This window comes from Sarcophilus harrisii, chromosome 5 (genome assembly GCF_902635505.1).
Source record: "Sarcophilus harrisii chromosome 5, mSarHar1.11, whole genome shotgun sequence".
In the NCBI taxonomy this organism is placed as follows: Eukaryota; Metazoa; Chordata; class Mammalia; order Dasyuromorphia; family Dasyuridae; genus Sarcophilus; species Sarcophilus harrisii.
The window spans coordinates 212,784,178-212,809,566 of record NC_045430.1 but is presented as its reverse complement, the minus strand read 5'-3'; the positions used below and the strand labels follow the sequence as shown (position 1 = coordinate 212,809,566).

The 25,389-nt window shown below is 37.1% G+C and overlaps 1 protein-coding gene across 1 annotated transcript in view; it reads left to right on the top strand.

Annotated features, from left to right (window-relative positions):
- The first annotated feature begins 1,285 nt into the window (after positions 1-1,285).
- ADARB2 (adenosine deaminase RNA specific B2 (inactive)) overlaps positions 1,286-25,389 on the top strand; it is a 210,587-nt gene continuing 186,483 nt past the window's right edge. The window contains exons 1-2 of the mRNA XM_031940240.1: positions 1,286-1,301; positions 1,974-2,060. Of these exons, the coding sequence (XP_031796100.1) occupies positions 1,286-1,301; positions 1,974-2,060 (103 nt within the window). The remainder of the gene's footprint in view (positions 1,302-1,973; positions 2,061-25,389) is intronic.

Genomic DNA, 25,389 nt, shown 5'->3' with positions numbered 1-25,389 from the left:
CTATTTTCATTTCCTTTGATAGCTCTAGCAAAAAAAAGGGGGGGAAAAAAGAAATAATGACTTGATAGAAGCTAGGAGGTGCAATGTCTAGACATCCAGGCTGGATGTCAAGAAGACCTGGGCCCCAGGCGTTAGCTGTGTTTTAGTGGGCAACTCTCTTTTTTTGCCTCAGTTTCCTCATCTATAAAGTGAGCTGAAGAAGGAAATGGCAAACCACTCCAATATTTTTGCCAAAAAGTCACAAAGAGTTGGACACAATTGAAATGACTGAATGACAACAGTACTCATAGGATCATAGTTATAAAGCTAGAAGAAAACTTCAAGTTCATTTTTCACTTTACAAATGAGAAAAATCAATCCTCAAAGGTCTCACAAGAAGTCAATAACAAGATTTGGTATTCACACTCATTTCACATGACTCGGTATTCTTTCCACTTTCTCCTATTAGTGATCCCATTAATGCAAATCTTTTCTCCTAAGAAAATGTGCTCAGTTATGTCACATGCTTAACACAGGTATACATGAGCCTAAGAAAAACAGGATCCACATTTTTGAAGAGGAAAGAGCTCTTAAGTTAAAGACAAGGGATAGAAAAATGGAAGGAAATTAAGAATAGATGTAGATGGACAAAAAAGTCCATTTATACTATGACAAATGAGGTTAGTCAATAGCATTAAAAACTTGCCCTAGTTTTCTTTTTAATTCCCCCCACCTTAATTTCTTTATTATACAGTATGACTTTCTGAGAGGTAAAGGCACAGAATAGAATTCAGTTGATGTAAAAACAAATAACCCTTAAAATGTATTTTATAGAGGCAGCTAGATAGTAAATAGGTGGATAGAATACCAACCCTGAAGTCAGAAGGACCTGAGTTCAAAATCTGAACTTAGACACTTAACACTTCCTGGCTGTGTGACCCTGGGCAAGTCACTTAACCCCAATTGCCTCAGCAAAAAAAGCAAAAACAAAAATAAAATAAAATGTATTTTAAAAACCAGTTAACAAAACTATCCTGGTTCAGTTCGGTGAGTGGGAAGCTGGAAAAATCACAACATTCCTTTTGACTCTCTTTAGCAAGTATTTTTTTCTTCTTCCTGTGTAGAATGGAGTCTAAGACTAGAACTCCCTTCCCCTTACCCAAATTGACTTCTCTGAGGCATCTCCAGCTACAAACAGAAAGCTTTTATTTGTTTCTTGTGAGAACCAGGCTAGCACACTATCCAGACAGTTGAGCAAGGTGTGGCACAGTACAAAAGCCGAAGCTGGGTTATATAACTGAAAAAAATGAGCGTCCTTCCCCGTAACCTGTTGATTTTTTAAATTCATTGGATGGAATGAATTCTTCAGGAACAAGGAAGGGGCTATTGACCAATATATAACAATGCTTCTTTATTTCACATGAGCTGTGCTAATATGGCAATATTTCCTATAACTTCCTGAAACTTAGACCTAGGGTCTTCTACTTCATTGTACAGTCTTTGGAGAATTCCATCCTTCTTTTTCTCCCTCCATCTCAATAGTAAACTCTATTTAAGATTAAAAAAAAAAAAAAAAGGAGTGGTGGTCTAAGGCTGACTTTTGTAAATGATGTTTTCTTTGTAAAGGGATATAATAAAATAAATAGGAAAGTATGCCCCTGAGCAATATCTTGAAAGCCGAGGAAAAATTGCCACCCTAGGGCCCATTACTTAAATTTCTAAGGAGCAGGAAGCAGGAGGAAGGAAAATGCCAAAAGGAGGGAAAGAAGAAAGATAGAAATCATTAACTACAAAATTGAATGGAGTGACGAACTTGATAAAATGAAGCTAGAAATTCAATAAAAGGCTGAGGCAGAATTAAGCAGCTGAAACCAAAGTGACCTTTCAACCTTTCTTGTCCTAAGAATCAGTAATAAGGACATATGAATGAATTCTGCTTTTCTGAAACACTGGTGTCAAAAGTGCATTCCCTTTTCTTTTTTTTTTCTTTCCAGAAAAAGTAAGCATATTGTCAACCTTCATCGCTCCCTTCAAGTACCTAAGCCCTGGTGCCACAAATATGGAAGATGAAGACAATTTAAGTAAGCAGTTTCCCTTCTTCCTACAGAAAGAGACAGCACAGGGCCCCTATTCCCATCCCCACATTCCTCTTCAGACTTCTTGAAAGGAAAAATTAATTTTAATTCTCACAGAGTCTCTAAATTACTAGGATAGTGGGAGGAAGGAGAGGATCTGCTCCCTTGAGAAAATCAGGGAAGAGTTCCTCTCTGTCCATTTGCCAGCTAGCCTTTCATCTTCACTGAGTATTCTGGAAACCATGAAGGGCAAAACATAGTAAAAACCAATTTGGAGAACAATAAAGCTTCCAAATCTACCAGTCAGTCCCAATCACCGGATTAGGGATGCTTGTTGCAAGGTGAATTCAGAATAACATGGGTGTAACTGCCAACACCAGGCTTGGGAATTGAGGACAAATACAAAAAAAAAAGAAAAGAAAAGAAAAAAGAAAAAAAAAACTTTTGGGAAGTTCTCTTTCCCCTCTTTGCTCAGGCTTTTTTCTTTCTCCTCCTCCCCTCCTAAAAAAAATAATGCAATTGATTCAAAAAGGGAGAGCATCAGCTAGCAAAAGTGTTAAAACATGGAAGAGTCCAACTGGCAAAAGCAAGTCCCAACATTGATCTTAGGCATTTGATACTGGAAAGCTACCAAGTTTGTGTTGACTAGGCAGCCCAGATCTGGTATCAGAAAAGGGGATCCAAGCCATATTTTTTTGAGCTTGGATGTGATAGAAGGCTAGGGGACCCATAGGAGTTAGAGGCAGTGGGGAAAAGGAGTTGCCGATAATAGAATAGCTTTTCTTCCCTCAGTATGTGTGTGCCCACATGATCGAAGCCTCTGGCATCATTTGGCATATATCATATTGCCTTCGTGTTTCTAACATATTGTTGAGCATTTAAAGGATGGGGATAAAACATTCCAAACCATATGAACATCTCTTTGCATTTTAATATCACTGAACAGATGGATACTTTTTCCAGCCAGAAACAGTGAAGAATGAGCCTGCTGTCATGGGATGGGGAGGAAGTGGGATTTTTAGTTATATCGTGGCTAATCAGTCCTGGTTTGACCATGAAACAACAGTGGGGAAGGCTTGCACTGGGAAGATTAGGGGTTTTTTTTTGCCTTTGGCAGTTGTTAAATATAATGCCTATATATGTGATCTACCTGGTCAATTAGAAAACAGTCCAATAACATGGAAAACATGTAAAGCTGATACTGCGTCAGTCAACAATATTAAAATGAAGTGTATTGTGGTACAGGGATGCTTAAGAAGATGAATGTTTCACTGTGACTTATGGTCCAAATTTTTCCAATAATTTCCAGCAGCCAAAACCATGCTGGCTCCATTGTTGACAGTGGCAACAAGAAGACATTATGGTAAAAACCTTTATATACACAATGTGCATGGGATTTAAAAAAAAAATTATTATGTAATAAGCATATAATAAGCAAAACTGCTAGAGAATATAGTGTTGTAACAAGCTAAAAAAAGATTTCCAAACTAAGAAATAACTTAAAACTCTGTTCTTTTGCTTCTTTTTTCCTTTCCCTTCTTCAAACTCCAGAATGGTAACAGAATGAAGAATAGATATGAAAGGATAGGACTGAAATATCAATTCTAGATTAATTCTCTAGGATCTGGGTTTGAATCTTAGTTCTGCTACAAACTACTTGAGCGATTAAGGACAAGTCACTAATATCTCTGGATCTTAGTTTCTTTTTCTGTAAAATTCAGGGGATTAAGTTGAATGACCTCTTGGGGCTCTTCTAATCTATCTTTACCCCACTTATCATCTTTTTTCTTGGATCCAGTTCCTCATCCATTAAATGTGAAGGGATCAGACCAGAAGACCTCCTACCCTTAAATCCTGTGTTCTTCCAATCCTATAACAATCAACAACCCAATAAAGGATTTGAGAAATTGGAAAATAGCTAGGAATAGCCTATTCTCTGAGAATTCAATTAGGTCTTCATGTGAAGAAGATTTAGAGGAGGCTATAAGGATGGAGTTATTTTAATTGTTTTTAACGGGGAGGGGTTCATACCAGAGTTGAGATTTACTATAGGAATGGGGAATTTGCTGAGTCCATTAGTCCAACTGAATGGATCTGGATGCAGGAGCAGATCCAAAACCAAGAGATCCAGAGATATATTTCTCTCCGTGCTCCAGCCTCCCCCCCCCCCCCAACCCTTTTTTAACTGAAATCTCAATATCAGGAGAATAAAATAGGACTTCCTGGGTGGAACAAAGCAGCAAGGACCAATCCATCTGCATTTTTCCAAAGGCTATCATAATCAGAGCATTAAAAAAAATAAAGTAGGATCAAAGAAGACTGACGTATTTTGGGAAACTGGCAGAATTCCACAGGTGCCAGAAAAACTCAGTAGACCAAGCAGAAGGAATAGTCAGATGAGACTTAGTAGAAGCCTAAAGCTAAGGACTCTGGGGCTCTGGACACTACTGCCCTCTATCCAGGAGTAGAAGACAAGGGAGAATATGGCATTTGTAGCTTGGATGATTTGCCAACCTGGAGATAGCTCTAGGTTTGGCTATAAAGGACATGTTCTGAAACATGTTTCCCATCCCATTGGCTATCTCCTTGTATACTCTCTCTGAGCAGCTCCTTCTACCTTTGGTAGATTTCAGTTACTCTCTAGACTGGGAGCCAGAACAGGGCAGCACGTTTAGGGACTAGAATTATACCTAAGGGCATTGATTTCAGGAGCAATGTCTAAGTTTCATGTTGCTGACAACTGGGAGCTTTGGGTATGCAGTTGGCTGGTTCATTTAGACTATGAGTTTCTTAAGAACCTAGACTGGTTTTTACCTTTCTTAACTTTCATAGTATTTAGTGCAGTGTCTGGCATATATTAGGTACTTATCAAATGTTTATTGACTGCCAGAAAAAGACAAAATTTCCAATTAATTATAACAACAAAAAAGACCCTGAAGCATAATTGTACATGTATAAATAAAAAATTGTTTAATTATATTTATATGTGCTTATATATATACACAGAGATACATATATTATATGTATATTATATATATGTGTGTGTATATGTATATTGTGTGTATATTATAAATGTGTGTGTATTTACCCAAAATGATATGGTACAGTGTACAAAGTATTATACTTGACATCAAAGATAATGGACTCGAATCCTAATTCTACATGTTTTCTCTGTGACCCTAGACAAATCATCTAATTTTTCAGAGCCACAATTTGGCCACCTGCAAAATGAGGAGAATTAGATGATAGGATGACATCTGATAGGAGCTATAAAGCTCAAAATTACCCCCTGTGATGCCCTTATTCACCCCCTTCCCCAATAAATCAAAATGAAGAATACATCCACTTTGCTTTTACAAATATTTTCATATTTCTTCAAGCCCTATATACTGGACCACCTAGCAAGGAGTCAAGAAGATCTGACAATTCAAATGTGGCCTTTGATGATTACTGACTGAGCGATTTTGGACAAGTCACTTAATCTCCATTTGCCCAAGTTTTCTCATCTTTTAAATAGAAATAATAATAATAACGCCAACCTTCCAGGGTTATTATGAGGAACAAACAAGATAATATTTGTAAAGTACATAACACAGTGAATGGCGCATGTTAGGTCCTATATAATGCTTATTCCCTTTCCTTTCTGAAAGAAATTAATATTTTTAGCCAGATTTCACCTACATAAAAGAATGTTTCCATGAGCAAGTGGTTGGAGGGGGAAGCTTTGGAGAGAAAAACAGTGTGATTTGCTTTGTTGCAGAGCCAGAAGTATGCTTGAGCCAGCTCTTACCAAATGGTAAAAGTCAATTACAAAATTTTCAGTGTGACCATTTACCCCTCTGGAATCAACAAACAAATCTGGGCTTTCTTGTTTTGTTGATTATCTATGACAGAGATAATGTTAATAGTGGATATCAAGCATAAAAGGGTATCCTTTGAACAATGTTTTCATGAGCCAATTGTTAAACATTTACCAGCACAACCCTTCCTTTGAGAAGTCCATCCCTCTTTCCCCCCTAGAAATAGCCCTGTGTGAGTTCACTAAGGAGTTTAAGTATACAAGCTAATTCTATAAATCTCTTCCATTCACCTTATAGATCTGGGCAAATATACCTTCTCTGCATAACAGAATGCTTCATGGGTCCCAGACCAAGCCTCACTTGGTCATTGTTTGGGCCCTGATTGGCTCAGAATAATGTAAACAGCAATCTGTTCTGTTTTGCCCAGAAACCCTAAGGCTGGTCCCCTCCCAGATTGATTTTTTTTTTTTTTTTTTTTTTGGTGGAGGGATAGATAAAAGTGCTCATCCTCTGCCTCATTTCTTACAGATTGGAAACTGCCTCAGTCAAACTGAGACCTTTTTATAACCTTAGCTTAAAAAGGTAAAGTCTCCCAATGAATTCAGGGCCATCTCTAGCCATCTTGATCTATACCTTACCCCCAGACCCAGATGGCTCTGGAGCAGAAGGTGAGGCCGATGACTTTGCAACCCCACCCACCCACCCCCCACACTTAAATCCAAGTATATTGCAAGTCATGATGTCACCTCCTTAAAAATCATGGTCTTCTTCTAGAACAAAATCCAACCACCAAAAGTATCCATTACTAATATAAAGTAGTGACGACAAAAGAGCATATTCCCAATGATTACTTACTTGCTCCCAGCAATATCATCAATTGAAACAGTCACTTTAAGCACTTTAATTTTTAGTCACAATTTACATTTGATGAACTCTGAGTTGATACCGTAATAGCGTATAAATATCAGATAAAAGCTGCATAGTGTATGTAGGTAGGTTGTGTTAAAAATAGAATACAATAAAATATCATTAGCTTGGACTAATTACAGAGCTAGTCTGTTATTTTAAAATTCTGAATTGCAGTATTTTGTCTTTCATGCGGCTTTGTTTTCTTTTCAAATGAATGCCAGGAGGTACATTGCTGTAATAGACTTGGGAGTCAAAGGACTTGGGTTCCCTTTTGCTTACGGAATTGGTCATTTGGATATAATTGGGCAAGTTGTTTTGTTATTGTGAAGGACAGCTAGGTGGCACCATGATGGATAGAGCACCAAGCCTAAAGTCAGGAAGATTCATCTCCCTGAGTTCTAACCTAGCATCAGACACTTACTAGTTGTGTGACCCTGGGCAAATAATTTTATCCTATTTGCCTCAGTTTCCTCATCTATAAAATGAGCTGGAGAAGGAAAGGGCAAACTACTCTAGCAACTTTGCAACAAACTACAAATAAAAGAGGGTCACAGACATATAATACTGTATGGTTTGTTAGAATGCTTTACAAATACATGGTATCCCAAAATTCTTAAGCTACTGACATAAGCTATACTAAGAGTTTGGGGATATGCTGGATTGCCTCATTCTATCTCTGCTAAAACCCTGGGAGGTAGGTGCTATTATTACACCATTCTACAGATGAGGAAACCAAGGCAGAGATTTAATTGATTTTTCCAGAGTTACCTAGCTAGCAAGCTAGTAAATCATTTGAAATCAAGTCATCCTGACTCCAAATCCAATGATCTATCCACTGCACTACCTATCTAGAAGGAACCTTAGAGGTCATTCAGTCCATCTCTATCATTTTACACATGAGGAAACTGAGTTGCACAGATATAGAAATGACTTGTCCAGAATTTGATTTTCCTGAGTTCTAGATCCAGGGCTCTGTCCCCTAGACTTCGTGACCTCTTTGGATCTCAATTTTCTAATCTCTAAAACTTCAAAATTGGATGAGGTGAATTGAAGGTCTCTGAAGTCCCCTTAAGTTCCAGATCTGTGATATCATGATAACAACTAGAAGTACTTTAACCTTGGTTGTCCTAGCAGAAATGCTTCAGTACCTTCTTTAATAAGTAGATAAGGATGATTTGCAATTAACAATTCAATTATTTTTATGTAAAGGGATGCTTCTAAAATGCTAGATAACCATGGTCACTTAAATGAGTTAGCATTTTACTTTGTGATCTGGTGTATTAAATCCTTTTGCTTAGGGAACTTTTCTTCAATGCAAATTCAAAGGGAAGCTTCAGCCTAGTGAGAGAACCATTTATTTCTTCAGTAAACATTTATTAAGCACCTACAGTATATAGAGTTATATAGCATAACCAAAAGTTGAAACAAGACACTGACTTTATTATAATAATTGAATTAGTGGACTCTGATTTTACATTTTTTTTCTGTATTAACAAGCATCTTTGTTGTTGCTATCATATTTGTGTCTCTCATATACACAGAAATATTTAATGGTGATAATATGATTGTCCTTACGAGAGTCCTCAAAAGAGAAATATGTTTTTTTCCTTAAAAAAAAAAAAAAGTGAAAACCACTTTCCTGCTTTTTTTTTCCAAGTTTGAATGAGGTTGTTGACAAATCACAAATATGCTTCCTTCATATTTTCTGCCACCGGCAATAACATGATTTCTACATTTCAGTAACTTTGACTATTAATCCTTTAGACTGAGATAGTCTCTGGACAATTTAGAGATAGTTCTGCCTCTATCCCACACTGTCTAGTTGTTAGGAGAGTCTTAAACTTTCAGTTCTCCACAAGTGGCAAACTCATAGCCCAAGGGCTGCCTGCCAGCAACAATGCTGAATAGGTCCAACCTGATATAAATGTAATTGGGAAATGTTTGTCAAAATAAATAAAAATATGATACAACATAGATAATCTTAATTTATGGTTTTCTAAGTCAATATACAGCCTACAGGAATCAATTTCCATTTTAGTTTGATACCCTTGGCTAGAAAACCTTCTAAATCAATCAATGGCATGGTATAAAAAGTACCAACCTACATTGGTAATAATAATAATTACAATAATGATAACTATCATGCATGAAACATTATAAAGTTTACAAAACACTTCAAGGCTTGTGGAGTGCTTGAGATATATTATCTCATTTAGTCTTCACAGTAATTCATCTATATTTTACAGATGAGTCAAGCAAAGGTTAAGAGTCACAAGTCGCACAAGTATCTCAGTCAGGTTTCAAATTCAGGCCCTCTTGTGCCAAATCCAACACTCTACCCACTATACCAACCGATTCCCTCATCCAGGACTGTCCTATACAAGAAGGCCATTTTCTGTTTGGTGTCTCCCACTCTATCCCTATATATCCTTTAAAAACTTTTCTGTATATTCCTCTTTTTAGTAGTCAAAATCTTTGGAGATCCAGAGGACAAAAAATAATGTCTTTTCTAATCTACTGAAACAACACATGCTTACAATTGAGTAAGAGAAACAGGATTCACACGGAAAATGGCAAACAATACAAAGTAGCATATAATTGGTACTAAAGTGTGTTGTAGTCATAAGTGCTACCCTAAGAGAAGAAAAGGCTACCAGTTAGGACTTGAATTACAAAGAAAGGTACCATAAAGAAGTGACTTGAACTTGTTTTTGAAAGATATATAAGGTTTTCACAAACAAGTGGTGAAGGAGATGTATTCTGAGAGAGGGAGGTAAGCAAAGATGAAGCTTTCTAATAAGGGAAAGGAATGTCACTGGAATGCCTGGAGCAGTCAGATATTCTTGTTGGGTTTTAAATTAGTACAAGCCTTTGTAAAACCCTTCATTTTGTTTTGACTCGGCTATCAGTAGTTCAGCACTTCTTTATCTTCCTCTTGGTGGGGTCATCCATACCCTCTTTGTCAAGAAATTGCTTAACTAAGGCAAAAGAAAAAAATGATAATATTTGTTTCTTGTGTCAACTCAGTCCCTTAAACCAGTTAAGCTTAGGAAATAAGTAATGATCTTGATATTGGGAATTCCAAAGACTGGGGCCATTGCCATGGATAAAGTTGGACTTTATGGTTAGTAAATTGTAGCCTCCTTCATAAGAGCCGCCCATTGAAAGAGAGAGAACTATCATTCCTGCTTAACTGAAGTCTTAAGCTCTCAGACACAAGACATTCTAGGAAGAAATCCAAACAACAATGTAGTAGAGATTATATCCTCCCAGGGAAAACAAGGAGAGTTGATATTCTCTGTATCCTTAGCCTATGTGAATATCCTTATAACGATACCTTTACCTAAGGGATTTCAGGGGAGGTACTGCATTAGTAGTAGTTTTCTGCCTGGACGTTCTCTATACCAATGAAATAAGTTCTGATTAAAAAAAATTAAAGACAATACAATCTCAAATCATCTTCTGTCCCCTTCTTAGTATGTCTATAAGAAACACATGTTTTCCATTTCTTTCTTTCTTTCCTTCCTTTTTCCCTCCCCCTCCTTTTCCTCCTTCCCTTCTTCTCTCTCTCTAAAAAGAGTATCATATCCATACCTACACGGTTTTAAAAACTTTTTTTCTTTTGTACTTCTGAACCCTCCTAAGATATCTTGGGGTTTAATGGCTAGATTTCCTTCTTAAGGACCAAGCTTTAAACCAAAATCAATCTGATTCTCATTCCCACTAATAGGGCTTACACCAAGCCCCATCTGATCATTGTTTGGGTCCTGATTGACTTAGATTGAATGTAAATAGCAATTATTTCTACTTTGGCCAAAAACTCTGAGGGTCTTCTCCTCCCAGATTCATTTCTTTGTTTATTTAGATCTTTTTGGACTAAGTGAAAGAGGAGATTCTTTGCCTCAATTGCTCTCCAGCCTTTATCACTGAATGGATGTGGCCTCAGTCAAACTGAGAACTGTTGAAGAGCTTAGCTTAAAAAGGCCAAGGTCTTTCATTTTATCCCATCGTTGTTATCAGCCATTTCCAGTTGACTCTGGAAAGGAAAGTGAGACAGGTGGCCTTGCACAGCCCTCCCTCACCATTCACTTGAATGTCATGGAATCACCTTCCTGATATCATGATCCTCTTCAAGAATGAAGGACAAACAACAACATGCCCATTGGAAAAATGTTTTCCATGAACAAACTAGTGTAGATTTAGCAAATTTCAAGATATTAGCTTAAATAGAAACTAGAAATGCATTGCCAATACATCTTAATATTTATTTTAAAGCCAAGTGTTTTGGATTATTTACATCATTTTCCTGATATCCCACAACCAATCTCACATTAACAAAGAGAATCAGGAGTTGTACCCATTCCTTTACAAGTCTCCTCTCTGGCCAACACAAGAGGGAAACTAGAATTGGACTTTTAAAAAAAATTCCTTTGGGCTGCTTTGCAACAGGATAACCTTCAACAGGAACAATATTATCTCTTCAAATGTAGCGTAGCATATCGGATGGCTAGTTCTCCAGGGCCCTTGTGACCCACAGACACCAGCAGTGCCATTATTAGTGATGCAGTCTAGTTCCGAAACTCTCTTGCTGATGCAGACAATCTAGTGGGATATTCATGTGCATAATGACCAGCCAAAGGAGAACTGTCAGGACCTGGAAGATAGCAGAGAAAGAAGGTTCAAAAGACCATTAGCAGCTTTCCTCCTTCCATTCCTCACTCAGCCACACAAGCACAAACAGATATAGACCCTATTACAGTTGATAATGATAATGACATCGTATCTGAAGTTAAAAATCCCTAGCCGTATTTCTGTAATTTCAGAAAGATGATAAGTTAATATAATTTACTATTATTATAAAATACCTTCCCATTAAGTAAGGAAATCTTTCTAATAGTAATAGATTCATATCACAAATAATATATTTTGCTTAAAAATAAAATTATAGCCACATTCATATCCTTACCTTTATTGCTCACTTCCCAGTCTCCCCATTCCCTAAAAATTATTTTTTAATGTTTTAAACTACTAAGAAACAGCTGGGTGGCCCAGTAGATAGTATGCTGGGCCTGGAGTCAGGAAGACTCTTCCCCAGTACAAATCTATCCTCAGACACTTCCTAGCTGTGTGACCTTGGGCAAGTCACTTAATCCTATTTGCCTCAATTTCCTCATGTGAGAAATGATCTGGAGAAGAAAAAGTCAAACTCCTCCAGTATCTCTAACAAGAAAACCCCAAATGGGGTCATGAAAAGGCAGACATGATTAAAGATCATTGAAAAAGTCTAAGGAATAGGAAGTGGTTCCATACTTTTACTGGTATAGAAAATTCTCTCTACCCTTGCAGGTCAGCACAATCTCTGTAACTTGCCGTCTTTGAGAATTGTTTTAAGGGACTTGCCCAATGTCATATAGTCCAGTATGTCAGAAGAGGGATTCCTATCTTCTTGGTTCTGAAGCTGGCTCATTTGCCATTATACCATTCTGCCTCTCTATGCCTCTAAACTTAGCATTTTATTTGCTGACATCTTTTGTCAAACAAGATAATGTACTTATGAAATAAAACTGTATGAGAGATCCAGGATAGAAATAATTGCACTTTGTATTTTCCCCATATATCTACACATTTGACTTAGACATTTTCTTTTAGTGCTCTGCCGTCTTCAATTACTCCTGATTGTTCTATGATGGCTGCTTACATTATTTATCTAATGTAGTTTAGAGTCATTTTCCTGCTTTTCCTTTTTTTTTCCTCTTTTGGAATTCACAATAGAAGTACATATGCAACTCTTAGATAATCTAATGTCTCCCACACAGATTCCATAAAAGCCACCTTTCACCAATAGCCCATTTAAAAGATCCCTCCAATAAAAAGAGGTACAAAATAACTTAACAGCAATGGATTTAGATGGAATCCAAATGCAAGACAACCTTGTCACCAAGCACTGTTAACAGGGCATGGCCCTTCAGTCAAGAAAAAAAAAGACTTTGGGAACTAAGTTAGAAAGTATTAAAAAGAAATAATATGACTCTGAGCTTAGAACTTCACACTGGGGAGTCTAGAATTTAGGATTCCATTGCTAACTTCACCATAGATTTGTCCATGGGCGGAAGCAACAACTGAAAGTTGTGCCAAATTTCAAAGTAAAATAGCTAATATACCAAAAGTTTACCTTATTCCCCAAACAAAGTAATTTCCCATTATTAAAGCACATCAGACATAATTTGGAGGGGGGACAGGGCCGCTCTTTCTTTTTTCCCTCTACTTATAAATATTAAAAGGATACTTTATTTCACTGCCTTTTATGGGACAAGTGTAGAAATTTTTTACAGTCTAAATGGAAGAATTTGGGACTCTCCTTGGGTTTCTATTTCCCTATTTATAAAATGAAAGGGATTTGCTTAGATAATTTCTGAAATTTTAGGATTATATTCTAAGAATATATCTACGATCCCATGATCCTTTCTGATAAACTCCATTAGAATAAGGCAAACTACACAGGGGTGAGAAAAATAATTTTTTTCAAAATCAGTATGTTTGTAGAGAATCAATATGGTATAGTGAATAAAGGGTCAGTTTTTGGGCTCAGGAGGACCAGGACTATACTGCTTCTGATACATATTAGCAAGTCACAGCCTCTCAACACTCTGGGCAATGTGTTCTGAAATTCTTTTTAAAGCTCATAAATTAGAGATAAATTGTTGATCTGCATTGAGGGAAATAGTTTCTGTATTAGTTCCCCAAACTGATAAATTCACAAGGCAAATGGGAAAAGAGGGAGACAGACAGACAGGAACAGTATGGGTCACAAACTGACTATATTGCATTACATAAAAATTAAGCTCTCAACATACAAGTTCTAAATTATAGTGGGTGAGGTACAAGAAAGCAGAAGAGGCTTTCATACAGGTAAAAATCATGTCTGATATTCACACCAAAAAAATTGAAAACTACAACTAAGATAGAGAGGTAAGAGAAAAGCTGAGATTTCTAAAGATTCAAGTCTTCATTTGAAAGGAAAGATAATTCTGCAACTTCCATGGGGAATGTGTAATGGGGTATAGATGGTGGGGGCTGTGGGTATGACAGGCAGATGGGAAGAGAAGGAAAAGGAGAGGGAAAGAAATGTTTCAGCATTCCACTCCTAGAGGGGGAGGGTGAAAATGTTGCTTAGCAAAGAAAAAAGTTGACTTTTCTTTCTTAAAGATGTTTTATTCTAATGTTCAATGCATAATACTAGCCTAGCAATGGACACATAATATAGCAAGTAGCAGTGTTAGACTCTTAAAGCTGGGAGGGGGTAGGGGAAGAGGGAAGAGTGAGAGAGGGAACAGAGAGAGACACAGATAGTTAGAGAGAGACATAGAGAGATAGACAGAGAAAGGAGAGAGAGGAGGTGGGGAGGGAGATTAGACAGATGGGTGCTACTATGGAATGGATGGTTTGAAATGGAACAAATAAAGAAAATCAGCAACAATTGTAGTTATTTATATCTACCCACTTTTCTTTATTTGAGAGTGCTGAAATTCAACTAAACCTAAGTAAAATCAATACATAGTCTGTTCCAACCAGAAGCAAGGGCTTTCTTTGTCTCCTAGCTTCCTATTATGCATGATAATTGGATCTATGGAAACCTATTAAGTAAAGAGAGAAAAAAGGTGTGATTATTTTCCAGAGAAAAGTATAACTGATCCAAAATGTTTTATGTGAAAAGAAAAAGTCAAATTTGTTCAGTCATGTTTCAGATTTGATCAAAAGGAGATACAATATTGTCTTGGCAAGAATTAAGGACCTACAAAATAGATATTGTTTGCCTTGCCAAATCACCTAGAGCCCTGCTCATGCTGACTTTTACAAAAAATTGAAATGAGATGATCTAAATAAGACTTTCAAACTCTCTTAACTTTGAGGCAACTGAGGAGAAAAGGTTCATGTAAATCTTCCTTTTTGTCATTGGGAGGATGACCTCTCTTAAAGAGTTTCCAAAAAACAAAACTATACAGCTTACAATATCTGAATTGTCTACCTCCAACCACTTCACTTTTGCTAGTTTCAGTGCTGCAGTTCTTAAAGATTCACAATCTGGAAGGGATCTCAGAAGCTGTTCAATCTACTTGAATATACCTAAACAAGAATTGACATCAGCAAGTGATCATCTTCCTCCCTGAAATTCCCACCTACCCACCCATCTCCCATGGTCCTTGCCCTTTGGGGACAAACAGAACACTTCTTCCACAAATCTCCTTTAAGTGGTCTTTTCCCCACATGAATCATCATTTATAATAGCTACAATTTCTTCACCATCCTGATTTCCTTCGTTGAAATGACTCCAGCTTATCAGTGCCCTTCTCAAATGCTCATGTTATAGGATCAAGTCCCAGTTCTGCCACTGACTAAGCATAGAACTTTCAGCAAGTCACTCCATCTTTTGAGTTTTAGTTCCATCAAATGTAGAAATGATGTTTGCTCATAGGTATACATACATACCTGTGGGTGGGTGGGTGGGTGTGTGGGTGGGTGTGGGTGTGGGTGTGTGTGTACTGGTTGCTTGCAAATGTAAAAGTTATGAGATTCCCTGAAAAATTCTGCAATTGTATTTGTTTTAGTTATAATTTTATCACATTTGATACTTAATCCAGTGTGTATGTGTGTGTGTGTGTGAGAGAGAGAGACAGACAGACAGACAGAGACAGAGATGACAGAGATTAGAGAGAGAGAGAGAGATTAAAGCTATTAAAGTTTAAAACTGTACTAAGACTTTAGGAACTACACACAAGCACACACACATATTTCTTGAATAAATTCAGCAAGTTGACAGTGTAAAAAGCAGGGCGAATTACTTTTGGAAAACTGCACCATTTTTCTAATGATCCCAAACTTTTTCCTGAAACAGAATTTTATTTTTTAACCCTAATGTTCTTCCCATGATATTATATTGCTGCAAGTTATATAATATACACTCTGAAGATCTGAAGTTGAGAATTACTCCAGGCAATGAAGAAGTACATGGAGAGCAGGAACAGGCTGTAACACATTACTATGATATGGGAGATATGATATAAAGGAAGATATCAGAACAACATATAATCAGGAAAAAATAATATGAGCAGGGCAGGAGAAGATAATCATGGACAGCCTATATGCCCTGTTTGTATTCACACAATAGGAAAAATATGTGAAGGACCCCCATTCCACTGAGTAGGTTTCCCATGGTCAATTTATGGGAGGACAAAATTCATACAGAATGATTAGCAGAAGGAGAGTTGTTATTAGCATTACTGGATGTGATACTTGCATAGATGAAATTACAAATTATAAGCATACTAGAGTTCTGTTTTACTGCCTACCTCATAGGTATATAAAAAGCATTATCAATGTAAAACATCACACAAATGTTAGCCCTTACTTTGTTATTAAATATATTGTTGTGTTCTTGAATATCACTGACATAATTAGATCAAAACTCAGTGTAATATACAGAAAACTAGCAACAGAGTTGGGAGTACCATGATCCACATCTCACTTCTGCCAAGAATTATTAGTATGGTATTGGACAAATCACATGCTCAGAGTGTTCAAAGCAACTTCTCTAAGACTATAACTTTCATAGAAAGTTATTCATCTATATTTATAATAACTTCATGCTTATTACACAGCAGGCACAATTTTGATAAAATCATGTTTAGTCCAAAAATATTTTTAGATTATCATTAGGCAGCTCAGTATCCTAGTGGATAAAGTGTCAAACCTGGAGTCAGGAAGACAAGTTCAAATCTGACTTCAGATACTTAGTATCTGTCTGAACCTGAGTAAGTTACTCTTTGTCTCAGTTTCCTCATCTGTAAAATGAGCAAGAGAAAGAAATGACAAATCCACTCCAGTGCTTTGCCAAGAAAACTCCAAGTGGGATCATGAAAAGTTAAGTGTGAAACAACTGACAAAAACAGCAAAAAATATTATTGTGAAGAAGAGGATGAAATTAGATGGAAAGGATAGAGGCAAGTTAGGATTGTTAGATTCACAGGTTTTAAAAAACAAGAAGCCTTACGAAGAAATGTCTACAGATTGAGAAGAATTTTCTAGGGGTCATTTTTATGTAAGTCTGCAGTTTTAATAGCATCCGCCAGGTTCCCGCCCTGTTGATAAACCACCCCCAAATCAAAAACTACCTAATGCCATAACGATACTGGAGATGCCACGATATGAGGCCAAACAGCATTGTTACCATCACAAATGCCTCAACGAAAAGCATGGTTGAGCTGAATTAGGAACGTAAGAGACAGCTATGGAGACCACCTATGGAGATATATCAATCTACTACTCTCTATGGAAAGTGTTAAGTGATTTGGGGCATCCTTTACGGATAGGAATATCATGCTACTTTGTACAATTAGACCCATTCCTCATAAAAGGGAAGCAGAGGTAAGACTGTTTCCAATTCAACTGAAGCCTCTGCTTAGACACAGGCTCCCATCTCTATGGTTTGTCTGTACCCCAAACTCTGGGGTTATATAACAAGTCTGGGTGCAGACAATAATGCTTTCTACATACAATTTATCCTTTGGACCAACTTCTGAAAGGGTTTAGTAGACCAGAAGAACACAACAAAAGAAGGGAAATGCCTTGATGCCCCAGACCAGTACGACCATACTTTGCCACAAACCCTCTCCCTGGACTTACTGACATTATGCTCTAATGAAGAGGAAAGGATTCAGAAGGTAGTGTTGACCTTGTGACACATGCTCAATACTTCCAGTCCCTTAGGTGTTCTCTGGCCTCAGACCTTGGACAGCTCATCAAGTCAGACACAGTTGGAACACAGCACAGTCCTGGGGAGCACAAAGAGCATAGGGACAGCTCAACTGCTGCAGCAAAGGGAAAAGACTCTCAGGAAAATCCAAACCCTGGGACCAAGCTGTACTTCTATGTCAGCATCATGTCTACTCTCTTCTCTCTCTCCCCACTGGCAATATCTAAAGGGATTGTGTCCAACACAAGTTGGCAGGGAATTTTCTCCATGCTATGATGAATCAGGCAGGCCAACTGAGCAACTAGAGTATATAGTGGATAAAGTGCTGGGACTGGAGTCAGGAAGACATAAGATTTATTGTGGCCTCAGACATCTGAACAAAGCACTTAACCTCCATCTGGCTCAGTTTCCTCAACTATGAAATGGGGAGAATAATAGCAACTACCTGGTAGAATTGTTGAGGCTCAGAGATATTATTTGTAAAGTACTTAGCATATTGTCTGGCACAAAAAGGGCACTTAATAAATGCATATTCCTCTCTCCCCATATAATTAGGCAGACCTAAAGTTATCCTCAGAGTTAACTCAGAGCTTCTCCCTCATTTTTCCCTACAGCTAAACTGCCCTATCTTCCTTGCTGTGCTAACATTCTTGGCCTTCTTGTGCATAATCATTCAGTAAAAATAATTCTCTCTTCTCATATCTGAACATCAGCAAATTTGAGCATTGCTTCTTCTATTTAAGTATCCTAGCTGAATAGAGCCTCAGTTCAGGACTGAAATATTGGTGCATTCATCTAGCAAAATATCCCTGCTCATTTCTACCACTTTATACCAGCTGCTTCAACTTCCCCACTGTGCTAAACGGGGGACTTATTATGTCCAACTCACCAGGCTGTTACACCTATGAAGTTTTGGGGAAATTAGCCTGAAGGTCGGTGAAAAGTCAAACTGGCAAATGAAGGAAAACCCAGGAAAAGGCATAATGAGGCAGCTGCACAAAATCAGAAGCAGTACCAAGAAGTGAATGTAGTTCTGTCTTGTTTGCTCTAATTGTAACCTCTTTTTGAAATTCACTATAGGTATATCATACTTCAAGTATATACACTTTGCTTCCCATCCTCCACCAATATCATAAAGTACAGAAGGTCAAGTCCCAGGGATATTACTTTCTTTGCCACTCTCACCATATTTCATGATTTGGGGGGAAATTGTTTGGCCATACTAACTGGTTTCTAACTTGGGGTAAATGGATAGATAGGTAGGTAGGTAGGTAGATAGATAGATAGATAGATAGACAGACAGACAGACAGACTATTCAAAATAATTTGTTTACTTTGTAAACCTATGTATTTTATCTTCTCCATTAAGAACTTGGACCTAGTCCATGAACCAGTATGCTAATTAATTGGTGGCAGTGACAAGATTATTAGTTCCCCACAAAAAAAGTGTGATGTTATAAACAGTTTGAGAGACATAATGAGGATTTCAAAATTATCACTCTTTCTATAGTCCATGCTGCCTCCAAGTTTTCGCTGAAGTTGATCTTTACTGTCTGAGAGAGATTGGAATTGTTTCCACTTATTTTTATGAATAGGTGTTTTGATGGAAGCAGCCCCAACTCACAAAACATTGGTTTAGTGTTACAAAGCCGTTCAATCAATAAATAACACCAATAAGATCATAGACTAACATTTCAGGGGAACACTGAGTTCATAAATTATACACATCAAAGCTGTTGCCATTTTTATTATTGCATAAAATTTATTTAGATCTTATATCTATAGTAACTTTTTAAGTCTAGCATATCACAAAGGACATTGAAAAGCTAGGTGACACAGTAGGTAAAGTGTAAGTCTGGAGTCGAGAACCTGAGTTCAAATTTAGCCTCAGACACTAGCTTGGTGACCCTGGACAAGACACTTAACCCTGTTTACCTTAGTTACCTCACCTTTCAAATGAGCTGGGGAAGGAATTGGCAAAACACTCCAGTATCTTTGCCAAGAAAATCCCCAGATATAGGGATACCACAAAGAGTTAGATACAGTTAATTGACTAAAAGACAAAAACAAAAATTGACAAATTGGAGAATATCCAAAGATGACATACCGGTACAAAGAATGGAAACTGGAGATTGCCATAGAGTTTATCTTAGACAATCAATAAGCAAGAGAAGACGATCAATAACCTCTTAAGAAATAACTACTATGTATCAGATATTATGTAATAAGATACAAATACCTTTATGTGAGACATGAAAGTCATCTTCAAATTTTTATTAGGCTGTAACAGAGGGATTAAATTTGGTCCTTCTTTTCTCAAAGAAGATTTAGCTAAGAGAAATCAATGGAAGTGGTAGAGATGAAGATTTCATTTTTTTCTGGCTGGCCTGTAGCCCTGGAAAGCTTTCCCTTCTCCATTCTAACTATTGATTTCCCTGGGTTCCATTAAGTTCCAACTAAAATCCCACCTTCTACAAGAAGTTTTAATTTCAATGTCTTCCCTCTCTTAATAAATTCCTATTTATCCTTGCTTTATGAGTGGATATATGTACATGTATGTGCATAATGTACATGTGTTTGCATGTTATCTCTCCCAATTGATTGTAAGGTCCTTGAAATCAACAACTATCTTTTGCCTCTTTTTGTATCCCCAGATCATAGCATAGTGCCTGACACACAATAGGTAATTATTAAATGTTTTCTGATTGATTGGTGTGTAATTAAACACTTTCTACCAGTTATGGCTAGCCAAAAGTGGAATGAGTTTCCTAGAAAGGCCGTAGATTCTTTTTCACTGGAGGTCTTCAAGCAAAGGCTTAATGACCACTTAATAATAAGAATAGCCAGTGGTATTCTAGTAAATGTTTAACTACTGACTCTCCAAAGGGGGGAAAAAATGTCCACATGACATATTTTAAGTTCAAGTTCCATTATTTCATTTACTCCATTACTTTATTAACTCTGAACAATCACCAAAACAGTAAGTTAAGCCATGATATGTAGTATTTGATTATTTTCAAAGTGTTAAAAAAAAAATGCTTGGGTTGAAAATGTAATAATTTATTCTTCGAAGTCCGTTTGAGCTGTCTACAACTGGCTTTGTGTAACACTAAGATTTATAAGATTCTTTTAAAATATCTCATTTACTTCACAATAATCCTTGCACATAAGTATTATTATTATCCCCATTTTACAGATAAGAAACTGAGGCTGACATAGTTAAGTGACTTGCACAGATCACTAGGAAATATCTGAGGCTAGATTTGAATTCACTTCTTCCTGACTCCAGGCTCAAAATTCAATCCATTTTATCACATGAATTTTGGTAAGGATTTTGTAAAGGGGATTTCTACTGAGGGATGGGCTGGATTAGAGGCCTTAAGACCCTAATTCCTAGACTCTATAATTCATTCCCTTAAAGGGAAGAGTATTGGGCACTGGAATAATAAAAACAGTTCATGATTATATATAGTATGGTTGATAAAATATCTTTTCCATAATCCTGTGAGGTAGCTCACAGTATTGTGAGTATTGATATTCCTATTTTGCATTTAGAGAAACTGAGGTTCATAGAGGTAAACCACTGAGAGCACAAAGAAACTAATGATTGCAGAGGCAGAATATGTATAGTTAGCAAATATCTAAGCTGAGATCCAAACCTAAGCCTCTTGATTTCAAACCTACTGCTAGCTACCTTGAACAATATTTACGGTCTGGCTACTAACTTTCCAATGTTCTTGGTTACAAATCAATAGGAGATTAGAGACTCTATCCAAGGTTGTTCCCTAGCTTCTAGGCAAATTTTATTTCATTCTTTGAATCAAAGGACTGAACTTGACCTTGTGTGATAATCTACTCCACCCCCTTGCACATGAATATCTAAGTCATCCCAAAGAGATTGCCATCTATCTTTTTTGGCTGATGTCCAAAGAGGGAAGTTTCAGCATAGCCTCCCCCTGTATTCTATTGTAGAGTTTTAGAGCACTGACGGATATAGATTCATTGGCTTATGTTTGTTTTCAAGGAAGACACATGGAAACCCTTACTTCCAAATAAAATACTCCTGCTTATTTAACCTCATTTTCATTTCTCATTTAGTCCTTCACAAATATGAGGAGCAAACCTCTTCTCATTTTATGCCTCACTGAACAAAGTCATATCTGTGGCTACATCTATCAAAGAATTTTCTATGATATTGATACATGTGCAAATGAAGGAGGGAAGCCTGATAGGTTGAAAGTAGAATCTCGTATGTGTCACAATTTTCAGGCAACTTTTTGATTGCAGAAAAATCATTAGTAAAAGCATATATTCATTATCCATATTTTCATCAGATACACTTGCTACCTCTAATCTTCACACTTACAGTTCCAGCAAACATATCTACGTTGTTCCCATTGTTTAAAACAATTATTATAATAATTCTAATTATAGCTGACATTTATTAAGCATCTATTATATGACAAACACTGTGCTAAGCACTTCACAAATATTGTCTCATTTTATCTTCACTATCCTAAGAAGGTAGATATCCTATTATTATTCCAATTTACAAATGAAGAAACTGAGGTACACAGAGGTTAAGTAAATTACCCAGGATCACATAACTAGTGTTTAAGGCCGAATTCAAATTCAGGAATTCCTGATTCCAGGTCTGTACAATTGCACTACCTATCACCCCCCCCCCAAAAAAAAAAATTCCTCATTTGAATCCATCATCCTCTTAAGCTGTCACTCCATATTGTTCATTTTTGTTATAACTAAAACTATAGGGGGCATTCTTATGGAGCACTTCCAATAGCCCTAAGCTGCGCCCTAAAATACACACACACACACGTCATCTTTTTTAACATCCATGTTCTTATGTTGACTGCTTATAGCCACAAAGGGTCAGATGGATGTTCAGATCCACAGAGCAATAAAGATGCATGATAAGCAAAAGCAGGTTGTGGCATATGACAAATGGTGTCCTTTGTAAAAAGAAGTGGAATAAAGGATAGAAGCTAGGAAATATATAACTGAGAAAGGAGGTAGATCAGTCATGAAAGAAAAATGAGATAGAACAGATAGACAGGCTAAGTGCTGCCCTGTTACCTGTGGAATGAGTATGATTAGAAGGCAATGGAAAAGAGCCTGACCCTGGAGCCAGAGAACTTGGATTCAAATGTTCTCTCTTAATATGGCTACATATGTGACCTTGGACAAGCCATTTAGTCATGCTGACTTCCTGGTCCTCAGTTTCCTCAGTAAAATGAGGGGTTGGATATATAGACTCCAAGATCCCTTCCATATTTACATCTATAATTGATTGAAGAGAGGATGAGAGACAGAAAGAGACAGGGAGGAAGGGAAGGAAGGAAGGGAAGGAAGGGAAGGAAGGAAGGAAGGGAAGGGAAGGGAGGAAGGAAGGAAGGAAGGAAGGAAGGAAGGAAGGAAGGAAGGAAGGAAGGAAGGAAGGAAGGAAGGAGAAGAGGAAAGGGAAGGTGGAGCCTTCAGTAAATTGGTTAGATATTCTGTGAAACTTTTGGGAAAACATTAGCATGAGAAGATACAATTATGATCTACCCTGTGGAGATATTGGGGGGGGAAGAGGAATATTCACATTGAAATAAGATATTGGGAACAAGCCATCATTCTCATCCTAACAGGAATCTTGTACATTCTTGAATACAACTTTCAATTCATTCTTGTCTTTTTTTCTCTGGCTCCACATCTACCACCACTTTGGGAATCTCCATATAAAATGAGTGCAGAACGAGAAGTTAGAGGTCCTGAACTCTGCCTCCAGATAAACCCAGCTTGCTATGCTTTGGGTACCACAGATCCCTCTCGTGTTTGTAAGAATCAAAGCAAATAGAAGATAACTCTCCTATCTTTGACTGATTTCCCTGAATTAGGATGTCAGTTTAATCATGAAATTAGGTGTCTATAGGGACAGCTAGGTGGGGCTGTAGTGCACAGAACACCTGGCCTAGAGCCATCTTCCTGCGACTCATCTTCCTGTGACTCTTGACAAATCATTTAACTCTGCCTCGGTTTCCTTATCAGTAAAATCAGCTGGAGAAGGAAATGGCAAACCACTCCAGTATCTTTATTGAGAAAACCTCAGATGGGGTTACAAAGAATTGGACATTACTGAAAAACAACTAACCTACAACAGGTATCTATAATGGAAAACAATGAATGGTTAAATGAACAAAATGATTTTTTGATTCAGCAAGTTGAACTGGTAAACTCCTACTGCAGTGACTCAGTGGTATGGAGATGGGTTCTTAAAGCCTTTCCTTTAAGTTTGGTTTTCACTTTGGGTCCAGTGACAAACTTTGTCTATTGTGCAACTAGATTAACTACCAATTTTTTACCAGGCATGGCTCTTCATAAGACAACATGGTATAAGAAATAAAATGTTATCATTGAAGTCAGGAAAACATAGGTCAATTTCCATATTGTTAATTTGATCTACCCTCATATTTAAGATGGCCCAAAGAGCAGGGGAGAGTGATAGATTCCATTGCCCTATAGAGGCAGATTTTAGTTATTTGTAAAAATACTACTTGAGTCTATACAAATGTTCAAAATTCATTGTTTGATATTTCAAGGGCAATTGACCCCGCTGAGATAGATTGGGAATGAATGTGTAGTGTCTCTACATCTTACAAAACTCGTAGGTTCACTCACTTGAAAAAAAAAATTGCCTCTCTCAACCTATTATTTAGAGACAGGCTGGCTAAAGGAAAACGAATGAAACCATCTCACAATCCAGCAAGTTAAACTAGCATAGACTTGAGATGCCAACAAATATAGAACAGCTCATTACAGGGCCTGGTATAGTGCCATGCCAAATACTTCCCAGGCAAACATTTGGGTTTTGTTGATGACTTTCAAAGAATGGTGATAGTGTTGCCCTGGCACTGCTAGTAGCATTCTGAACATTTTTTGTGATCTGAACAAATATTCAGCCTCTCTGAAATGAAAGCCTTTGAATGTTAGGACACCACTCTGAGGCCTATAAATTTCAAGTAGAGCTTTGGTGTCTTTGCAAAATTCTATGAATTGCACCTGTTTTTGTTGCTCTCCAAAAACTCAGTAATAATCACAAAGTACCAGCAACATGGTGGTTATGGGGTCAATTTCATTTTCTCAGTACTTCACTTAACTCCCAAGTGAGGAAATTTGAATGGGGGTCACTATTCAGACTCTCTTTTTAAGCTGAGTTATCCATAAAGATTAAAATATGTCTCATTTGTTTAATAAGGGAATAAAAAATACAAAACTTGTTTGTGACATCACTTAGAACTCTTTAGAGGGTTGGAGTACTGATGTGATAAAAAGAACAGGAAAAACTTACTATTGAATCCCAGATCTGACCTTTGTTAGTCCTAAGACACTGGGCAAGGCACTTAAACTTTCTGACCATTGGTTTCTTCATTTTAAAAGTGGGACTTACAGAATTGTTTTAGAGAAAATGTTATTTGAACTTTGTGACACTATATAGGTATGAGCTATTAGTATCACTTTTCTAAGAAGCAATAAACAAAGACCTAAATCAAAGAACCAGAAATTTTCCTATGCATCTCTTATTCTACAGAGAATTACACTCTTTAGAACCATTGTGATTTTTCTCACACTTTCAACCTGACATTGATTGAACAGAAGAGGAAGCAAGTATACTGTGGTAGAAGGATTATTTGGAGTTTGAGGCCTTGCCTTGGTGACAATATTTATACTACTGATCACATATAATAATTGTAGGAAGGACAAATAAATATAATATTATTTTGATTCCATCTGAAGAAATACCCTAAGAATGATAACTGTTCTCTGAAGGACCTCAAAGAAATAAAACAGTTTTATCCAATAGGAAAGCTATCAGAAT